This window comes from Sciurus carolinensis, chromosome 2 (assembly GCF_902686445.1).
Source record: "Sciurus carolinensis chromosome 2, mSciCar1.2, whole genome shotgun sequence".
Classification (NCBI taxonomy): Eukaryota; Metazoa; Chordata; class Mammalia; order Rodentia; family Sciuridae; genus Sciurus; species Sciurus carolinensis.
This window is the reverse complement of record NC_062214.1, coordinates 24389899-24409389: the sequence shown is the minus strand read 5'-3', so window position 1 is coordinate 24409389 and position 19491 is coordinate 24389899. Positions and strand designations below refer to the sequence as shown.

Below are 19491 nucleotides of genomic sequence, written 5' to 3'. Positions count from 1 at the left end.
AGAGGGCCGGCTTCTGCAGCAGGGTGGCCTGTCATAGTCCCTCCCTGGAGACGCGTGTCTCTTGATACCGCTGCCTCTTTAATGCCCGGCTGGGCCCTTGCCAGTCTCTGCCTGCCTGGAATCCCCTCCCCTCCAGACCCCCATACTTGGTCCCATTCTGGTGTGGCTATCTCGCCCCACTCCGAGGCCCTGCTTAGGGGCCCCCCTGTGGACTGGACCTCCTGTTTCCTGCCTGGGTCAGAGGTTGGCCGTAACCTCTGCGTTCACCTCGGCGTTCTTTATCTAACACCTACTCTGCGTCATGCTGCGTGCTGGGAATTTCAGGAGAATCATGTAGACGCTGGCAGTAGACACCCTTTCTAGCGCTCATGCTCTTGAGGGAATACTAGAACAGGCGGCCTCAGCTCTGGCCAAGATTAGACAAATAGGAGGGGCCTAAGTTTGGGGACTAGGAACTTTTATACCTGGAAAATCGAAGGCCCAGAGAGGGTGTGTGTCTTGCTCAGTATCACACAGAAAATCATTCACAGGATGTTGAAACACTTGGCGAGGGGTGGGACCTCTCCTCTGCCACCTTACCTAACAGGCGTCCTCCTGTCTTTATTGCACAGACGGGGAGACTCAGGGTGGGATCCCGCTGAGGTCACGCAGAGGTCAGGGGCAGAGCTGGATTGCAACCAGGGAGATAAAGACAGAGACTGCCTGGGTTTGAATTCTGGCCGACAGAGACCTCCAGCAAGTCGCTTGGTTGCTCAGAGGCGTCCCTGTCCGGGGCTGTTGTGAATGTGCTGGGCGCCGGCGCGTGACCATGGACATTAAGAGCGAGGCCGCTCTGCCTCCGCAGGACCCAAGGACACGCAGTCTGGGGCTCGGGCTCAAGAATAAACTTTACTCTCTTGGGGCAGCAGTCCTAGGTGCTGGGCGGCTCTTTGGGCAGGGTCACAGAGCCGTGCACGCGTACTCGGTACAGGCAGGTGAAGCGCGGGTTCCCCCAGTTGCTTGAGATCTTCACCTTGACGGCACCAAAAGCCCGAGGCGGCTGGTTCTGGAAAACAGGATCAGACATGGGGCAGTTGCCCTCCCTGGCAGAGGGGCACTTGGGAGTGGAAAGAGACCCTCCCATATCTCAGGTGGTGAAAGCTAAGACCCAGAGAGGGGAAGGATCTATCCCAAGGCCACACAGCAAGTCAGTACTCAGGGGCCGGCACAGAAGGTGCTGAGACCAGAGCCACCGACCTATCTGCTCAGAACCCGACCTGTTTCCCTTCTGGAGATGGGAGCGGCGCTCGCTGTGCGCAGGATTGCTGGGCGCTGCGGTCTCGGGCTGCGGGCGCTCAGCAGCGCCCACACGGTGCTCTGGCAGAGGGGGAGCGTGCTTATCATGCTTCCTGCCCAGGCCAAGAGGGTTCAGTCTCAGGGAATTGTGGGGGGCGGAACGGAGGCCCAGGAGAGCCGGGGCGTCCTAAGACCACACAGCATTTGCGTCTGGGCTGAGATCTGGGCGGGTAGGCCCGCCGAGCCCCCTCCTGTTCTGCCCCCGTCCCCACACCCCTCCCCCCAGGCCTTCGTTTCCGGCCTGTGCTGGGGACAGGTGCTGATGGGGGGCTCCCAGGATGAGGACCCTAACGTTCGGAGCCAGCGACCCCCATCTGATGGGTCTGGGGGCCCTGGGAGGAGAGGCAGCGAGAGGGTCTGGGCGGGCCTGGCCTGCTGAGTGGGTCAGGAGGGATGGCAGACTTCAGGGGCTGTGGGGGTGCAGGCGGGGCCGGCGAAGCGCGGGGCACACAGCCGGTGCCCATGGGCGGCTCTCAGGCACCTGGAGGGGGAACATCTGGATGGTGTTTTCTGGCTGGAACTGGAAGGCGCCCAGGAACACCTCCTCCCGGGGCGAGCTCTCCATGCCCTGGGGACGAAGCCAGGTGTCAGGCCGGCAGGGCCCTCGGGTGCCTCCCACCCGCCCGAGGTGCACCCCTCCCGGGGTGACCGGGACCAGGCAGCCTGGGTGGCCTGGGGGCTCCCTGGCCCTTCGCTGGACCTCATTTGACTGAGAAGTTCCTGATAATTCTCTGGACCTTCTCAACAAAATGGGGGCACAGTGGTCTCAAGACGCTGGGGTCCTGAAGGCCCGGGGGACGAGGAGCCGGTCCCCCGCTCGGCCGGCTCCCTGCGGGGCACGCTCACGTAGATGACGAAGTCCTTGGGGGCCGTGTCCAGGCAGCCCGACAGCGAGATGGTTTTGGGGATGTGCTGCAGGGTGAGGTTGGACAGGTAGACCTTCTGGGCCAGCCGGATGGTCACCTGGCCACGGTCGCCTGCAAAGGCCCAGCAGTTGCCAGGTGTCATGTTGGGCTGGAAGAGGCAGGTGCAACGGCGGTGAGGCTGAGGGGGCGGCGGGGGCTCCCTGCGCTCCCCGGTCCTCCCGCAGGAGCCAGGCCCTCCTGTCACAAAGCTTGGCCGGAACAGTACCCCTTCCAGAGGCCCCTGCCCACTGGTGGCAAGGATGAGCCCGGGAAGGGAGGACTGGACCGGCTAGGGACCCCCGGCCTCCAGCCTGTGAGGAGGAGAATGTTAACTAAGCCACTCACTCCTCGGTCCTTCCCATCGGTCTTCCCGTGGTCTCACGGTCCCTCTTTAACTCAGGCCCCCTTACTGTCCTATTTTACAGACAAGGAAACCAAGCAACAGAGCAGGGACATGACCAGCCTAGAGCCCCGCAGAGCTGGAAGTGCCGCCTGGGCAATTTGACCCTGAACCACTTGCTTTTAACCTCTACAGTCTCCTGCCCAATAAAACGGAAACAGGCTCAGAGAGGGGGAGAGTTTCAGCCAAAATCACACAGCAAAGGCATTCATTCAGTGGCTTTTGAGCTTCTTGGTGACAGTGTGACCAACTCTGAGGTGGAGCAGCAGGTGCTGAGACGGGGGAGGACCAGGGGCTGGGGAGTCAGGGAAGGCCTCCTGGAGGAGCTGGGACCAAGGGGCACTGGGAGCGATCAGGGACAGCGAGTTGAGGGACAGCGGGAGAAAGACCCAAAGGCAAGTGGGCATCCCCGCTGGCCACAGACACGGACCGCAGTGAGCGGTCAGGCTGCAGAGGGAAGAGGGCCTTTCTCTAGCTCCCGGCCTGGTCTGCCCCCGCTGCCCTCCCCGGCAGGCCCTTGACCCCGGCTCTGCCTAGTGAACGCTGCTCCTCCTTGGTCACATCCTCCAGGGCGCCTCACTGTCCCCAGGCCCTGCCCCAGCCTGGCCTCAAGTGCTGACTCCTCTGGGCTCCTGGAGGGACCTGTGGACGAGTCGCCTGTGGCCTTGGCACCACCCAGGGCTGGCCACGGGGACGGGATGTCCAGCCGGGCGTTGCTAAGTGGAGGGGCACTTGCTCTGGGACCCAGCAAGGCCCCGTCCCCTCCCTGGCCCGAGCCTCCTCATCCAGGAGGGTGAGGGCCCCGTGTGGGTGCTGCCTCTGCCGCACTCAGTGACCGGCTGGGGCCCGGCAGCCTCGTGACTGGCTCCTGGAGCCTCGTGGCCTGCTTGGCTGCCCCCCGCTGTCCTTGGGGGTTCCCAGACCCTGCAGTCTCAAGGGCGGGCTGGGGGCCCCTCCAGTGCAAAGCAAGCCGTCCGGTCCCTGCTCCTACGCAGCCCCAGGCCCTGTTCTCTGCTCCTGCCTCCTGCCCAGCCTCACCACGCTGTCTCCTGCTCCTACCTCTAACCCCCGGTCCACTGCCCTGGCTGTCCCAGCCTCTGCTGCCAGCCTCTATCTGGGGACCCTGCCTCTGACCAAACCCGTCCCTCTCCGTGGTGGCCTGCCTCCAGAATCACGTCGGGGGGCTGCGCGTAGTTCCACAGCCGGATCCAGTTCCAGTAGGAGCGAGCCTTGTCGTAGTTGTAGGTGGCTGACGTTTGCTCGAAGTCAATGCTGGACCCTGTCGGACATGGGGGATCAGATTCTGCCTGGGGAGGGAACTCGCGCTGACTGGGCACTCCTGTGTGCCAGCAGCCCTTGGGCGGCCTCACAGCGCCCTCTCTGGACCTCCTCTGGGCAGTGTCTGACGGTAGCCATGACAGCAGTGAAGAGGCACCCACCCTAGGGCCGCTGTTACCGTTAATGTGCCAGGGTGGTTCCCCACCAGCGGTGGGGAGTGGGGCTCGCTGTGTCTGGCAGCCCTTTTGTGCTATTGTGGCTGGTTTTACACCCGTGGTATGGAGTAAAGAGAGGAAGTTCCAGCCCTGAGAGGGTGAGGGACCCAGGGTTGCTCAGGGGTCAGAGCAAATGCCTTTTGACCTCCACATTTCACCTGGAGGTGGCCCTTTGGCCTCTCGGACTCCTCACCGCCTCCCAGGAGACCCCTGGCTCGCTCTCACCAACCTCCCTCTTGGGGGCATCTTGGGAACATTTGTCCCCTTGGTCTGGAATGCTTTTCCGTCCTCACAGGTCACTGTACCCACCGGGGTCCCCGCTATCCCCGCTCCCTGCTGCGTCGCCCCTGAAGTCCTGACTCCTCACGGCCCACGCTGGTTTATTTCTGGTCCGTGTGCCCCCACCCCAGGGATGACTCTGTCCTGCAGACGCTGGGGCTGAGGGCGGGGCAGGAGTGGGGGCAGTGGCGTGGGAGGCCAGTGTCAAGGGCCGTGGACCCCAGCCCCACCCCTGCTCCTGGCTCCACTGGAGAAAATGGCATTCTAGCAAGAAAACCAGCTGGGAACAGAGGTCAGCTCTGAGGAGGACTGTCCGCAGGCAGAGGTGCGCCACACCAGAACTGGACTCCAGCCTCGGAAGCGCTCGGCGGCCCCTGAGGCGGGAGGAGGAGGCCACTCACCTATGGACTTGAGGGCGAAGTCGGGCTTCTCGATGTAATCGCCTTGGATCATCTTCATTATCTTCTGGGTCATTTTTTGCTGAGAAGGCAGAGAACACAGCTGGGCCCTGATGTTCCTTACAGATCACGAGCCCCAGGGACAAGTCCTCAGCAGGTCAGGGGAGCAGGAGACCCTCTCGTGGAGGCTCCGCTGGCCAGCACAGGACTGCCCGGTGGCCCCGCTGGCAGCTGTCCCAGCGCCACGGAGCCCCGCCCAGGGGTTGACGGGAGAGCCTGATTCTGCGTGACTCGTCTCACGGGCCGGAGTCTGAAGGAGGCCACGGCGCGGCTCGGGAATCGGCAGAACCTAGGTGCTGCGGGCCCTGGGCAACAGCGCACCCGAGTCTTGACTTCCACCTGTGAGAGGGGGGTGACGGCGACTCCTGCTCGGAGGGTCCGAGAGGTCTAGAGGGCCCCAGGGTGCGCCGGACGGGCCGGCCTCCTGTGCCTCCGTCACCCCCTGCAGCACTCTTGCCATTTCAAAGAGGAGAACGTGGAGGCAAAAGGGGTCGGTGTCCAGGCCACACCGCTGCCAAGGCAGAGCCCCTCTGGGTTCAGGAGTTCAGACTTTCACTGTCCCGGCACGAGGTCCTCGGGAAGGCCAGCTGTCCTGCCCGGCGGCTCCCACAGGTGTGGCCCCTCCTATTTTCCAACAGCCAGGTCTCCCTTGCCACACTCTTTTTCCATGGGACTTCTCCCGGTGAGAGGCACACAAGCTCCCTCGCCATCAGTCTGGGCTGGGGACCATGGCAGAATCGACGCTCAGTCCTAGGAGGTGCTAGGACACTGTCTGGCTGTCCCCAGTGCCCACTCTTGGAAGCTGCTGCCATGTTGTGAGGAAGCCCAGGCCACCCGAGGAGGCGCTTCAGTCAACACCTAACTTAGTTCCCAGCTGCCGGCCAGCATCAGCCTCCAGGCCCTCACCAGAGCCCCTGGGCTGAGTCACCCCAGCCTTCCAGGCTTCCCAGCTGAGGCCCCAGGTGTCGTGGAGCAGAAACCAACCGTCCTTGACCCATCCTGACCCGCAGACTCTCTGAGCATGAGACAGGGTTTACGCTGCTGTTCGTGGGATGCCTTGTGTCTGCCGCAGTGACTAGAGAATAGCCAGGGCGTACAGGGCAGGGGTTGTGAGTCTATCTTGTTGATGTGGAAACTGAGGCTGAGAGAGGTTGACCTGCCTTAGGTTGCACAACTCCAAAAAATAAAGTATCCCTCACTCTCGCCTTGTTTGCTGGGTAAATGCTCATTTATTCCTTCTCCAAACTGGGTCACCGACTTCAAGCAATTTTTCTGATGGTCCCTACCCTCTTCCTGCTCCAAGTCTGGTTAGGGGCTTCTCTGGGCTCCACAGGTTCTTGAAGGGAGGGATGGGATTTAGTTTATTACTATCCTTGAATCCCAAGCATAGGGCCAGGCACACAGTAGGTGCTTAATGATTATGTATCGATTGGTGTATGCTTTGGGCTTCTACCTTTGTTCAAAAGAAAGAAACATTTAAGGAGCACTTACCACATGACAGACATGATTCTAAGGATTACATGAATTACCATGTTTAATCCATACAACAACAATTTTTCTAGATGAGGAAACTGAGGCACAGAGAAGTTAAGTGAGGAGGGCAGAGTCACACAGCTTATAGATGGTAAACATGGGATTCAAATCCAAGTACTTGACTCCAGAGTCAGTGCTCCTAACCACTATGCTTACTGTCTGTCTGAGTCAGTGGTCTCTCTTCTAAAACCCCCCAGGTCACCCAACTCAGCCTCCACCCACAATGCAGAGGAAGCACCTGCAGAGGGCCTCATTCCTGAGAGAGGAAGAAGTGACTCATGGAGACACTCTCCCCTCTGGTTCCTGACCGAGGCTTAGGGGGAGAGGAGGGAACCCTGGAAACTGGGACTTTGAAACAACAAGAATAAAGACAAGTTTCAGAGAGCTTTGCTTAATTTCACACAACAAAATCCCCATCTCTGAGTTCTTGAAAACTCAGTTTCTAAAGGGAATGAGAACTCACTAGATGTTTTGGTAGATACAGCTCAGAATATTTTTTTTAGCTGTACAACAGAGAGGCAAAGGAGAACAGAGAATAGGAAAAAGCAGTAGAGGATTTGTTCAGGAGTTGACATCCAAATAATATAGAATAGAGCCGGGCATGGTGGCGTGTGCCTGTAATCCCAGCAGTTTGGGAGGCTGAGGCAGGAGAGTTGCAAATTCAAAGCCAGCCTCAGCAATTCAGTGAGCACCAAGCAACTTAGCAAGACCCTATTTCTAAATAAAATAAGATATTAAGAAAGGGCTGGGGTTGTGGCTCAGTGGCTGAGCACCCCTGGGTTTGATCCCCAATACCAAAGAAAAAGAAAGAGCAAACAAGAACAGGAAGGAGGTCACCAGTTTGCTCACATGATTAAAGAACATTTTGCAGGATAGAGGGAGGATGTGTGTTTGCAGCTGGAAGGTTCCTCAGGGTGTGTCAGGTAAGACACAGAGAGGTGCCGAGGACCAATGCTCACAACAGCAACAACAGAAAAAGTCAGACAGTTGAACAAATCATATTTTAAAGCCATCGTGAGCCAGGGAAGCAGCAAGGACCAGATGGACCAAGATTCTGGAGAGGGGAGAACCAGCCCAGTTTGGCTGACAATTTCATGTTAATCCCTGGGCTCGTTGGGTGATTCTGATCATGGACTGAGGATCAGGGCTTAGTCCAGACTATGAACTACCACCAACAAAAGAGAACAGCAAAGTTACAATGGTCACACGGGGCTAAGGTGATAAAATCGGGGACCCAAGGAAATGCACACTGGGCCAGTCCTCCCCACGAAGTGCTTCCTGGGGTCAAAGACCATAGGAGACTAGGAGCTTCTCCCAAGTCTCTGAAAGGCAATAAAACTCCATGTCCTCTAAAGCTTAGGAAGGAAAGTCTATCTGGAGCGAGGGAGCCACAAACAAAACAAGCAAGAGATTCAAGGCTTAGGACAATGGGGTTCTCAGGGGCACGCGCCCGAGTCCCCTGGGTTGGCTCCCAGCCTCAGACATCAGCTTCTGCAGGACCAGGTGGCACCTGTTCACCCGAATGTCTAACATTCCCCAGGTAACGCTGCAGGCTCGGGTGCCATCCTGTGAGATCCACGGGTCAACTCGGAGTGCCTGCTGCTAACTGCTCTTCACCTGGGCACCTAACTCTCCTAGGCACAATTAGAAGGTGAGGATTCAAGTACGCTCCTGGAAGAGGAGGTGCCATGGGGGCCAGAGATATTATATTGATTCAGGGCTAGAAGATAAAAGGAGAATTGAGAGCCCTCAAATATATGGTCAGTCTTTCCCATTAAACATTTGCCAAATTTTTGAAACTGCAGGGGCAGATTCCAAAGAGTTAACCTGAAAACATCCAAATAAGTTTATAAAATATGCCATTTGGGTCCATCTGAACCAGCTCAATCATGTCTAGAAAGAAAGTATCAGATCTTCCAAAGGAAAGGGGACTATTGGTAGAAGTTATAATTACTCGAAGTAATACTGTTCTTTTGTATACAATGTCCAGAAAACACTAAAAATATAAAAATGTATAAAAATTTTCACATATAAAAATAAATATTAAGAGGTTAGTCCTCTTAATGAGGTTATGGTCTTAAGAGGTTATGGTCTTACCTCTTAATATTTATTTTTATATATGAAAATTTTTATACATTTTTATATTTTTAGTGTTTTCTGGACATTGTATACAAAAGAACAGTATTACTTTGAGTAATTATAACTTCTTCAGAAAACAGAAGGAGGCCAAAGATAATTCAAGACATTGGAGTTAGCAAAGATATTAAAGATAACCATCACTAAAGCGTTAGATGAAATAAAGGAAAAGATGAACAACACAGATGGAACAATGGAGAATTTTACCATAGAATTAAAGTCTATAAAAAAGAATTACATGTGCACACTATAACTAAATAATGCAATATCCGAAATAATAATAGATTGCACAGGCAGAATACAGAATTATTAGTGAACCTGAAGAAAGTTCAAAAAACAATATCAAGGAGCTGGGGTTGTAGCTCAGTGGTAGAGAGCTTGTCTAGCACGTATGAGGCTCTGGGTTTGAACCTCAGCACTACATAAATAAATAAAGGGATTGTGTCCATCTACAACTAAATATATTTTTTAAAAAAATATCAAAACATGGAGAAAAATAATTTTAAAAAAGTGAAACAGGTAATAGTATAGGAATTGCACAAAACACACTCTAAAGGTCTAGCATAGTAATTAGAATTCAAGAGAGGAGAGATGAGGGGGAAGATCAATATTTTAAGAGATAAAGGCTACAAGTTTTCAAAAACTATTGAAAAAATCAATATAGATTCAGAAAGTACAGGAAACCTCCAAGCAGGTTATCTATAGAATATTAGACACAAAAAGAATATCTTATAAACTCCCAGAAGTAAAAAGCAGATTAGACCCAAAGGATCTATAATCAGAGTGGCATTATAATTCTCAATAGCAACAATATAAACTAGAATACAGTGGTAGAATTCCTTCAGGATTCTCAGGAGAAACTTTCCTTTCTAGAATTCTATACCCAGCCAAACTATCAATCAAGTGCAAGGTTAGAATAAAGATGTTTTTAAACATTCAAGTTCTAAGTTCTTTCACTCTTTTCTCAGTAGTTACTTGGGGATGTACTCCATTAAAATGAGGGACAAAGCCAAGAAAGGAGAAAAACTTAGGATATAAGAAACATGGCATCAAATAAAAAAGTTAGGTGCTCAGAGGCAGAATGAACAGCATCTCACCTCATCGGACATGGCCTGCATCTCTTGGAGTTTGGCAAGGAGCTGGTTCATGCTACCTCGGAGGTCCTGGATTTCCCCAGTGTGATGTCGAACCTTCTCCTGGTACATCCTTATCAGGAAGGAGTGAAACAAGAAGTGACTGCCTTGTAATGCTGCTATTGTGACCTCAAGTTCTACCTTTGTCAGTTAGCCCTCAAAGAACTAGTTTCACATTCTTCTACTCTCTTAGGCCCATTCCTGAGTCCGCCCAGAGGAATTTCTAAAACATTACTCATTCTCTTCTTTCTGCTTGGAATATGCTTAAGACCAGCTCATTCTTTCCAAATATTTCTGAATATTTTGTTTGCAATTAAGAATGCTGTTACCTGGTGGTGACTTGTTTGTTAAAATCTCTTAACTACCATTTACTGATCACTGACTGTGGACTAGGAACTGTTCACATTTTCCTTAATACCCATAATTACCCAGGATAAGGTGGAAAACTTGCCTCATCTCACAAATGAGGGGTTAAAAACTCAGAGAGAAGAAGTTTCTTTTGTATAAGGCCAGACAAATAGAATTTATGGGAGATAGGACTTCAGTCCAGATTTCTCTGACTGTGGAGCTTATATTTCCAGCCAATATACCCCAGATTCTTCTTATACCTGTATATTTTAGGTGATAGAACTTATCAGCAGACTCCTCTTACCTCAAGCTCTGCAGTGGACTGTTGATGCTGTCATCCTGGTGGAATTGAGGAAAGCAGAAATTCTCTTCAGATGGCCTAGTCTGACAGAGCTCCATCTATCCATTCTCCAAAACCATAGATCCATCCACTCATCCACATTCTCATTTACGCTTCCTTCCATTCACCCACCTACCATCTATCCAAAATCTAAATTCCAATTCACTCTTCTTTTTATCCATCACTCTCACCCAACCACCATTTCTCACCCATCTACTCTCCCATCTCCCAAGCTCCCTATCCATTCCCCTCCCATCCATCCACCCTACCCCATATATCCTCCTCTCAGCTATTCAGCCACCCATTCACCTATCTATCTGCCCTCTCAACCAACCATTCTCCCATTTATATATTCCTCTGTCACATCTCCTTTTCCCATCTCTACACCTCCATTACATCCAACATCCATCCATCCATCCCTCCTCGACCTTCCTATCCATTCTCCCTCTACTCAGACTCCCATCCGGTCATCCAGTCATTCAACATTGATAGTGGCAGCCCTTTGGCCTGGCACTGAGATGGAATTGCTTGGAGGTATCAGCCCTTTCTCCTTCCTTCAAGTTGCTGCCAGTAGAGTTGGGGAGACAGTCATGATTATAGAACATTGCGGGAGGAAAGAGGGCACTGGGACCACCTCTGGCTGGTTGCGTCTGGAGGAAATGACATTTTGGTGAAATCTTGGAGAATATGAAGGGGTTCATAAGGGAGAGGGGAGAAGAGAGGCCTCTTCAATCCCCATTCCCTGCAGACTTTGTAAGACTTGCTTGAAAAGGGAGTCCTAGTCATTTCCCCCTCTGCTTCCCTCCCCAGAAACCACAAAGCAAACGAGTCTCATCTCATTTAAGCAGAAAAGGACAAACTGTTGAGAAGAGAGAGAGATTTCTTCCCATCCCACTACCTCACTTTATTTGGGGACCTTGAGAAAGGAGAGATAGGTCATTAGGGGGTGAGCAACAGGAGAGCCATCCTGGTGGAAGGACTGTTGTGTATGGTCTTTGAAAGTCACATTTAGCAGGAGAGATGGGTCCTAGATGGGTGGCATGACCAAGGCAGATATTTGGTTCTGGAATAAATCAGGAACTTGACAGGGTCCAGATTTGGTAATAGCAAGAGGAGCCACGGCGGGACAATTTGCTGGTTGAGGTGAATCTAGTCAGCCATGAGTCCGAGAGGGTACACACTTACCTGCCAGACTTCCATTTTTGATGGTAAATGCATAGAAAACATCCAGAATCCTGTGGGGCCATAAGAACAAGAATGAGCCACTTAACACAGAAAGTTAAGAGCCTATGCTCTGGAGTTGAGGTATCCAGATTCAGATCCCAGCCCTGCCACTTGCTAGCATTGCCAATTTGGGGAGAAATGACTTAATTCTTCTATACCTCAGTTTCCTCCTCTGCAGAATGGGAATAATGTAATATCCCCTTCATGTTTAAATGATATCATATGCAATGTATGTCACATAAACTATATGATACTTGTCTCCTTCCACACTCCCATCCCATTATTAGTGCTGGAGATTAAACTTGGGGCCTCACAAACTTGGGGCCTCACACATACTAGGCAAATGCTCTACCTCTTGGTTACATTCCCAATCCCTAGAACTAATAATTGAGTTCAGCAGGGTTGTAGGATACAAGATCCACATAGACCATCAATGAACAATGAACAATATACCTGGAAATGAAACTGAGATAATAATTCCATTTACAGGGGCATCATAAAGAGCAAAGTACTTAGAAATAAAATTAACAAAAGAAGCGCAACACATATTGTAAAAACATTGTTGAAAGAAATTAAGAAAGACAGAGAGATTCAAAAGTACTGAAAAGAAAGCCCATGTTCATGGATAGGAAGACGATATTGGTAAGGTAATACCACTCCCTAAATTCATCTACAGATCAATACAATTCTTATCAAAATCTATTTGATATGTCTTGCAGAAATGAAAAGTTTGATTCTAAAATTCACAGGGAGATGTAAAGGATCCATAATAGAAAAAAAAAAAAAAACCTTGAAAGAGGACAAAGTTGAAGGACTTAACTTTCTGGATTACAAAATTTTCTACAAAGCAGTAGTCAGGGTCACAATGGCATACAGGTAGACACATAGATAAGTGTAATAGAATTGGATATTCAAAAATAAAGCCCTCACATTTATGGTCAATTGATTTTCAACAAGGGTGCCAAGACAATTCAGTGAGGCAAAAAAAATAGTCTTTTCAATACATGGTTCTAGAACAACTACATATCTGTATTCAAAAAGGATGACCCTGGACTACTACTTCACACAACATGCAAAAATAAACTAAAAAATGGATTGTGGGCTAAATGTAAGATCTAAAATTATAAAACTCTTAGAAGAAAACACAGGAGTGACTCTTCATGACCTTGAGTTAAACAATGGTTTCACATATAATATACCAAAAGCACAAAGAATGAAAGAAAACATAGATTACTTGGGCTTCATCCAAACTTAAAAATCTTGTGCTCTAGGGAACACTACCAAGAAAGTGAAGAGTTGATCCATCAAATGAGAGAAAATATTTGCAAGTCCTTTCTGATGAGGGACTCGTACCAGACTCTATAAAGGATTCTTACAATTCAACAATAGAAACCACCTGATTAAAAAAAGATCAAATACTATGAGTAGACCTTTCCCCAAATACACACACACACACACACACACACACCACACAAACGGCCACTGAACCCATGAAATGCTGTCCAACATCATTAGTCATTAGGAAAGCATGAACCAGGCCTCAGTGAGATACCACTTCAGGCCCCTTAGGATGGTCATTAAAAAAAAAAGAGACAATGACAAGTATTTGTGAGAATGTGGAGAAATTCAAACCCTCACAAATTGCTGGTGAAAAGGTAAGATGGCGTTGCCACTTTGTAAGCAGGTTAGGCAGATCCTCAAATATTTAAACCTAGTTGCCATGTGACCCAGCAATTCTGCTTCTAGGTATGAACCCAAGAGCACCGAAAAGTTAGGGCCACACAGAAACTATACATGGTCAGCAGTGGCTTAAAAGCAGAAGCAACCCTGGTATCTAACAACAGGAATGGATAAGCAACACACAGGCACACGAGCGCGCGCGCGCACACACACACACACACACACACATAAGCACACTGGAATATTTTTGTCCATAAAAGGGAATTAAGACCTGATCCATGCTACAACATGGAAGAATTTTGAAAGCCATTATGTTAAGAAAAAGAAGTAACAAAGATCACCCACTATTTCATGAATTTATATGAAATGTCCAGAAGAGGCAAATCTGAACACAGATTCTGTCTGTTCCATAGTCAGAACTAAGACATCACTGGTTTCCGAGGAGGAAGCTGGAAATGCTCACCAAGGGCTGCGGGGTTTCTTTTGGGATGGGAGAAATATTCTGGAATTCGATAGTGGTGACGGATGCTCAACCGCGTACATACACTAAGCCACGCAGTCTACGCTTTAAAAGGACGCACTCTGCAGGACACGAACCATATCTCCATAAGGCTGTTTTTTTTTTTAAGTCCTATGGTTGGTCTGAAGCAGGAGTGGTCGCGTGGCCCGTTTGTCTTCCCATGGGAAGAGTCTCACTCTGTCCCTGCTGCCACCCTCCCCGCGAGGCGGGGACACCTAAGTGGGGAGGCGGGGACGCCTCCGCTCAGGACCACCGCACAGGGCGCCAGGCGGCGGCCACCAGGGCATGGTCGGGACCCGGGAGGGCCTTACAGTCCTCAGGGCTCTTCTCGGCTTTCACACGATTTTCTTGGACATGGTTTCATTTACTCCTCACAGGAACACCCATCAGGCGGATGGGGACACTGAGTCACGCGGGGGAAGGTCGTGCGGGGTGACCCAGGCAGCGCCAGCGCCCTCGCTCCCTCCTCTCCCAGGACGGGCCGAGCCCGGGGCGCTCCCCGCGCACAGGCCCGAGGACGCACCGAACACGCAGAGGACCAGCACGCCCGTCTTCTCCATGAGCTTCTGGAAGAGCAGCCGGCACCTGGAGGCCAGAGAAGCCACGTCAAGGGGCCCTCACGCCCTTCCCACCTCCTCGCCGCTTGTCCCTGGCGAGGCTGTCCTCGGGGCTCAGCCAGTGCCCCCTGCTCCTGGGACCTCCGGGGTCCTCCGGGGTCCGCCGGGGTCCTCCAGCACTCCCCGCACAGCGCTGGTCTGTTTGTCACCAGGCCGGGAGCAGAGGAGACATAACCCTTAAGTGAATGACCGAGGCGGCCCCTCGGAGAGCAAGGACTCAGGAACCCACGGGGACCCAGGGGTGAGGGCGGCCTGGGCAGCACTGCCTGAGCAAAAGCAGGAGGCGGGAGGAGAGGCCTGTCCTGGGCACCAGAGTCCGCCTGGCTGGCCCCCGGTCTGGGGCGGACCGAGGAGGGGCAGGACCCAGGGGCAGCTGAGGAGGGAGGCGTGAGGAGCCACAGGGGTCGCTGCGGGGAGCCCAGGCCCGCTGCCTGCCCAGCCCCTCACCTGCAGGTGTTGAAGAGCACTTGCTGGGCCTGAGTCCTCAGGAAGAAGGCCAGGCAGCCGAACCAGGCTGCAGAGGAGACAGACCACTGAGTCCCTGCACCCTCCTCCCGTCCCCCTGCGTCCTGGGCTGGAGGCCCTCTTGACCTGCTGCTCAAGCCCAGGACAAGCCCTGGCTTGGCCTGTGGGCACTGCCCTAGGCGCCAGATCCTAACAGTGACCCTGGGGCCCCAAACTGGAAAGCACTGACTCCCACTGCCAGGGACGGGAGCTCGGAGGGGCCGGGCCTGGCCGGGCTCATCTCGGGTGCCCGGCAGTGGAGGTAGGCAGAAGTGGGGTGCAGAGGGGTGGGAAGGGAGCATCCATGGTGGACGGAGGACGGACGGGGCGTGGCAGCCCGGCTTGGAACTCCGATGAACGGGAAAGTGCATGAGAGGACCTGCCAACCCGGTGGAGACACGCGTCAGCAAATACAGGTGAGGGCGATGGTGGGCCACTCGGCAGGCGGGTGGAAGGCTGGCAGCGTGGCCAGGCTGGTGGCTGAGCAGGGGAGGGCGGACGGGCAACTCCTTCAAACGGCAAGTCTGCTTCCTCCTCCTGCCTTCAGCCACCAGAACCCCTGGCCGGATGCTCCCTGGCGGGAGACCTCCGAGCTCAGCCTGCAGCTCCCTACAAAGCCGGGCAAGCTCCACCCTCCCCACTTAGAGGAGGACCCTCCCCAGGGCCAAGGGTCCTGCAGAAGATACGCACACAGATATCCCAGCAGGAACTGCGTCAGGCTGATGGCCGGGGCATTCATGCGGACAGGCATGGAGAAGGCATCATCTGCAGAGAGCGTTGGACCGTCAGGTCCCTGCCAGCTTTGAGACGTGGGCTTGTGGAGCCCTGGGGGGCACTCGGGGCTCAGCTGAGCATCCCTGTCCCCTGGCCTCCACCTCTTGCTGTGTGACTGAACCTCAGCCCCTCACCCGCCCCCCTCCCACTCCCCTCTGCTCACTCCTGCTTGGCGAGGGGTCCTCGGCCATCCTGCTGGTGTTCCGGACCCGCAGGTTGTTCCTGGGGATGACAAGTTCACAGTCGCCATTTACCACTTACAAGTGCGAGATGTCACCGCATTCCAGATTGAGAGACTGAGTGACAGAGAAGTTGACCAAGACCACCAGGCGTGAACCAGGCACAGGTCGAGTCTGGCCAACCCCAAATGCAGGTCTCTTCTGAGGCAAGGACTGCGGTTGGTGTGGCTATTCCAGGTGATGGTCACCCCAGAGTCACCCATGCCCCTTGCTGGCAGAAGCCTGGTTTTGTGGAAGGTTTTCTTCTTGCTGAATCGAGACCACAGGAGGCAGCGCCCACGCTCCCTCCACCCTGGGCAGCCGTGAGCCTGGTCTGGAAGGCAGCTGGGCCTGCAGAACCCTGTGCTCCGCAGCCACCCACACCTCAGGACCTCTTGATAGATGAAATACAAACATTTCATCTCCTAAGGCAATGCTCTCTGGACACTTTTATTACATCCCCTTTGTATTTATATTTATTTATTAAGAAATGACACATATACCTGTCACAGTTCGGATGTTGAATGTCCCCCAAAGGCCCATGTGCTAAAGCTTTGGCACTATTGGGAATGGCTGGACCTTAAGGAGGCAGGGCCTCTTGGGAAATTCTTAGGTGGTGGTGGGGCGTGTCCTTGGAGGGGATTGTGAGACCCTAGTCTTCCTGTCTTTCCTTCCTGGCTTCTCAGTAAATGATTTTCTGCCCCCCACCCCGTGTACTCTCAGCATGATGTGCCATCCCACAAAACAGTGGGGCCATTTGATCATGGACTAGCATCTCCAAAACGATGAAATATAACTTTTTTCTTTATAACTTAATTATCTCAGGCATTTTGCTATAGTGATAAAACACCCAATTGTGCCAACTTATACTTACTCTTCCTAAATGTACAGATTCCTTTGTACATTCCTGGGGAATATATAGCACAGTAGGGTGATAAGCTTTTCAATAATTTACTATAGATCTCAAAATAACTAGGAGAGAGGAGTTTGAAACTTCCCAACACAAAGAAAAGCTCATTACCCTGATTTGATCATTATACATGATAACATTTTCTGAATTATCACATTGTACCCCAAAAATAGAGATAATTATTATGTGTTTGTTAACAAAAGGAAGATGAACTAAAAACACACATGGAGGCTGATCATTTCTTCCTTCACTTCAATGGCTTTTTTTGTATACCTGTTGGGATACATATACACCCTGCTGGGGTCCCAGTTAGGTATCATTTCTGTCACCTGCAACTAGAGGCCTCCTGGCAGATCAAGGGCAGAGATGTGTGTTTCCTGGTTCAGCATCTGTCTCCCTCACCAGACTAGCTCCATGAGAGCAGGGAGCCCCTGTGGTTGGTACAACGCTGTGCCCCAGTCCTCTGCACAGTACCCGGCACAGAGTAGGTGCTCAATAAACACATCCTGAAAGATGGCCACCTCTTGGCCAAGAGACTCTGGGAAAGCCACTGTCAACCTCTCAGACCTGCATCAACTGTAACACGGCTGATTGTGTCAGCTTACCTCCCAGGAGAGCTGGAGGGGCCGCCTTTGGTGAACTGTAAAGGGTTAAGCAAAGGGAGGGGCTTGTGTCCTCACCTCCTGGGCCGGACATTTTGGACCACCTCTTCAGGTAGAGAACTTAAGTCCCCAGTGTTCCTCGAGGACCGCGGCATCGATTTCCTCCTGTAGGGCTAAGGGATGGTGGTGGGAATCTCTGGGAGTTGAAGAGGAAGAACTGGCTGCTGCCACCACCTCTGAGTGTCCCCTGGAAGGTGCCATGTGGAACTTGCCAGGGTCAGGTAGAATTGTTGGCACTGTGACCTCACAGAGCAGGTGGGCAGGGAGGCCACCCAGTCTCCAGCTGGGCCCCAGAACCTGCCCTCAGAGGAAGCCATTGTGACCAAATTTCCATTAAAAAAAAAAAATATATATATATATGTAATACATATATGTATATGTATATATTATAGATAGTTGTAGATGGACATAATACCTTTATTTTCTTTCTTTATTTTTTACGTGATGCTGAGGATGGAACCCAGTGCCTCACACATGCCAGGCGAGCGCTCCACCACGGAGCCATAGCCCCAGCACCTCAATTTTCCATGTTCCATATTTAAGATGGGGAAGTAAGACAGTATGGATGTGGTAGTGCACATCTATGATCCTAGTGACTCAGGAGGCTGAGGCAGGAGGATGGCAAGTTTGAGGTCAGCCTGGGCAACTAAGTGAGACCTTGTCTCAAAATAAAATGAAAAGAGCTGGGGATATAGCTCAGTGGTAAAGCAGGCCTGGGTTCAACCCCGGTACCAAAAAAGGAAGAAAAAAAATACATTAAGGGACATGCATGGGCCTCAGGGGTTGGGGAGGGGTGAGTTGAGTCTCCAAAACTGGAACAGGTTTTCCTTGTTCCCAAATTCCTACCTGCCACAAATTTTCTGGATTTACCATTTTAGGTTGCCTGCAAATGTTTTTTGTATTGCTGAGCTTCTCACCAGTGGACATTTTGCATCACACAAAATAACATTATGTGGGTTGTTTATTTAATTAAGTTCTACTATTTACTGGGAAAAATAAAAGGAAACTCCCAGCTACACGTTTTTCTGTTCATTCTGTCTGTAGAGAACCTGACCATTTGAATTGACACTAAAAATGAACTCATTTTCTTTTGCCCCCTGGTGGCAAGTACTAAAAATTGCAGGTTAAGTAGTTAAGAAGTGGACCCTAAAGAGGTCCGCCTGCTAAAATCTGAATATATGAATATGTTAAGTTACATGGCACAGGGGAGTTAAAGATAGCAGACAGAATTAAAGTTCCTACTCAGATGACCTTGAGATGGGGAGAATATCCTAGATAATCCAGGTGACTCCAGTGCAATCATAAGGGTCCTTTATTGGTGGAAGAGGGAAACAGAGATACTCTCAGCTCAACGTCGCTGGCTTTGGCAATGGAGGAAGGAGCCAGGAACCGAGGAATAAGAACAGCCTCTAGAAGTTGGAAAAAGTCAGGAAACAGTTCTTTTCTGTAGTCTCCAGTTCTGCCTCCTTGATTTTAGCCCAGTGAGACTCACTTTGGACTTTTGACCTCTAGAACTATAAGATGATAAATCTGTATTTATCACTAAATGTGTGGTCGTTTGTTATCGCAGAAGCAGGAGGTTAACATAATACCTTTGAGAACATCCAGTGAAGGGGAAACTGACATTCTGTCACCAGTTGTCACAAGGGTCTTTAAGTTGTACATTCATTCAGTAAATTCGTGTCCAGGCACTGGATACAGGGCTGAGCAACACCAGTTTCTGTCCCTGGGCTTGAGGGGACACCTTGCCTGTAGCCAACGGCCTGCCAGTGCTGTAGGGAGATGGCTGGGCTCCAGGGATGAATTGGGGAGAATCCCTCCTTTGTGTCACCTGGATGTTCCAACATGTTGTCCCCTGTGCTAGCCGTGCAGAGGAAGAGGAAGTGTTCATGTCAAACACCGGGGATGGCTTTGGTCAATATTTGCGCTTCTGTCCATGGAGTTTGCTGTTTGCCTCAGCTGTGAGGAGACGGGAAGGGCTGGCATGGGCACTGTGGACAGGCGAGGCCAGGAGTGGGTGTG

General features: G+C 51.6%; 1 protein-coding gene across 1 annotated transcript; it reads right to left on the bottom strand.

The window, feature by feature from the left end:
- Positions 1-910: 910 nt before the first annotated feature.
- On the bottom strand, positions 911-17564 carry Sun5 (Sad1 and UNC84 domain containing 5). Its single transcript, XM_047539227.1, has 13 exons — positions 17488-17564; positions 15843-15901; positions 15596-15670; positions 14849-14915; positions 14308-14369; positions 11546-11595; positions 10325-10359; positions 9637-9745; positions 4814-4892; positions 3804-3919; positions 2182-2349; positions 1817-1903; positions 911-1045 (listed from the first exon to the last, which is right to left on the bottom strand). The coding sequence occupies exons 1-13, from the start codon at positions 17562-17564 to the stop codon at positions 911-913; spliced, it is 1119 nt and encodes a 372-aa protein (XP_047395183.1).
- Between the last annotated feature and the right edge of the window lie 1927 nt (positions 17565-19491).

What these genes read in the sequence shown, in the direction of transcription:
- Sun5 (XM_047539227.1), bottom strand. Translation starts at nt 17,564, where the DNA reads ATGCCGCGGTCCTCGAGGAACACTGGGGACTTAAGTTCTCTACCTGAA. An exon ending in GTTCCTGCTGGGATATCTGT is followed by an intron (nt 14,916 to 15,595) that starts GTGCGTATCTTC and finishes TCTCCTCTGCAG; the next exon opens with CCTGGTTCGGCTGCCTGGCC. An exon ending in CCCCCGACGTGATTCTGGAG is followed by an intron (nt 2,350 to 3,803) that starts GCAGGCCACCAC and finishes TGCCTCTTCCAG; the next exon opens with CCCAACATGACACCTGGCAA.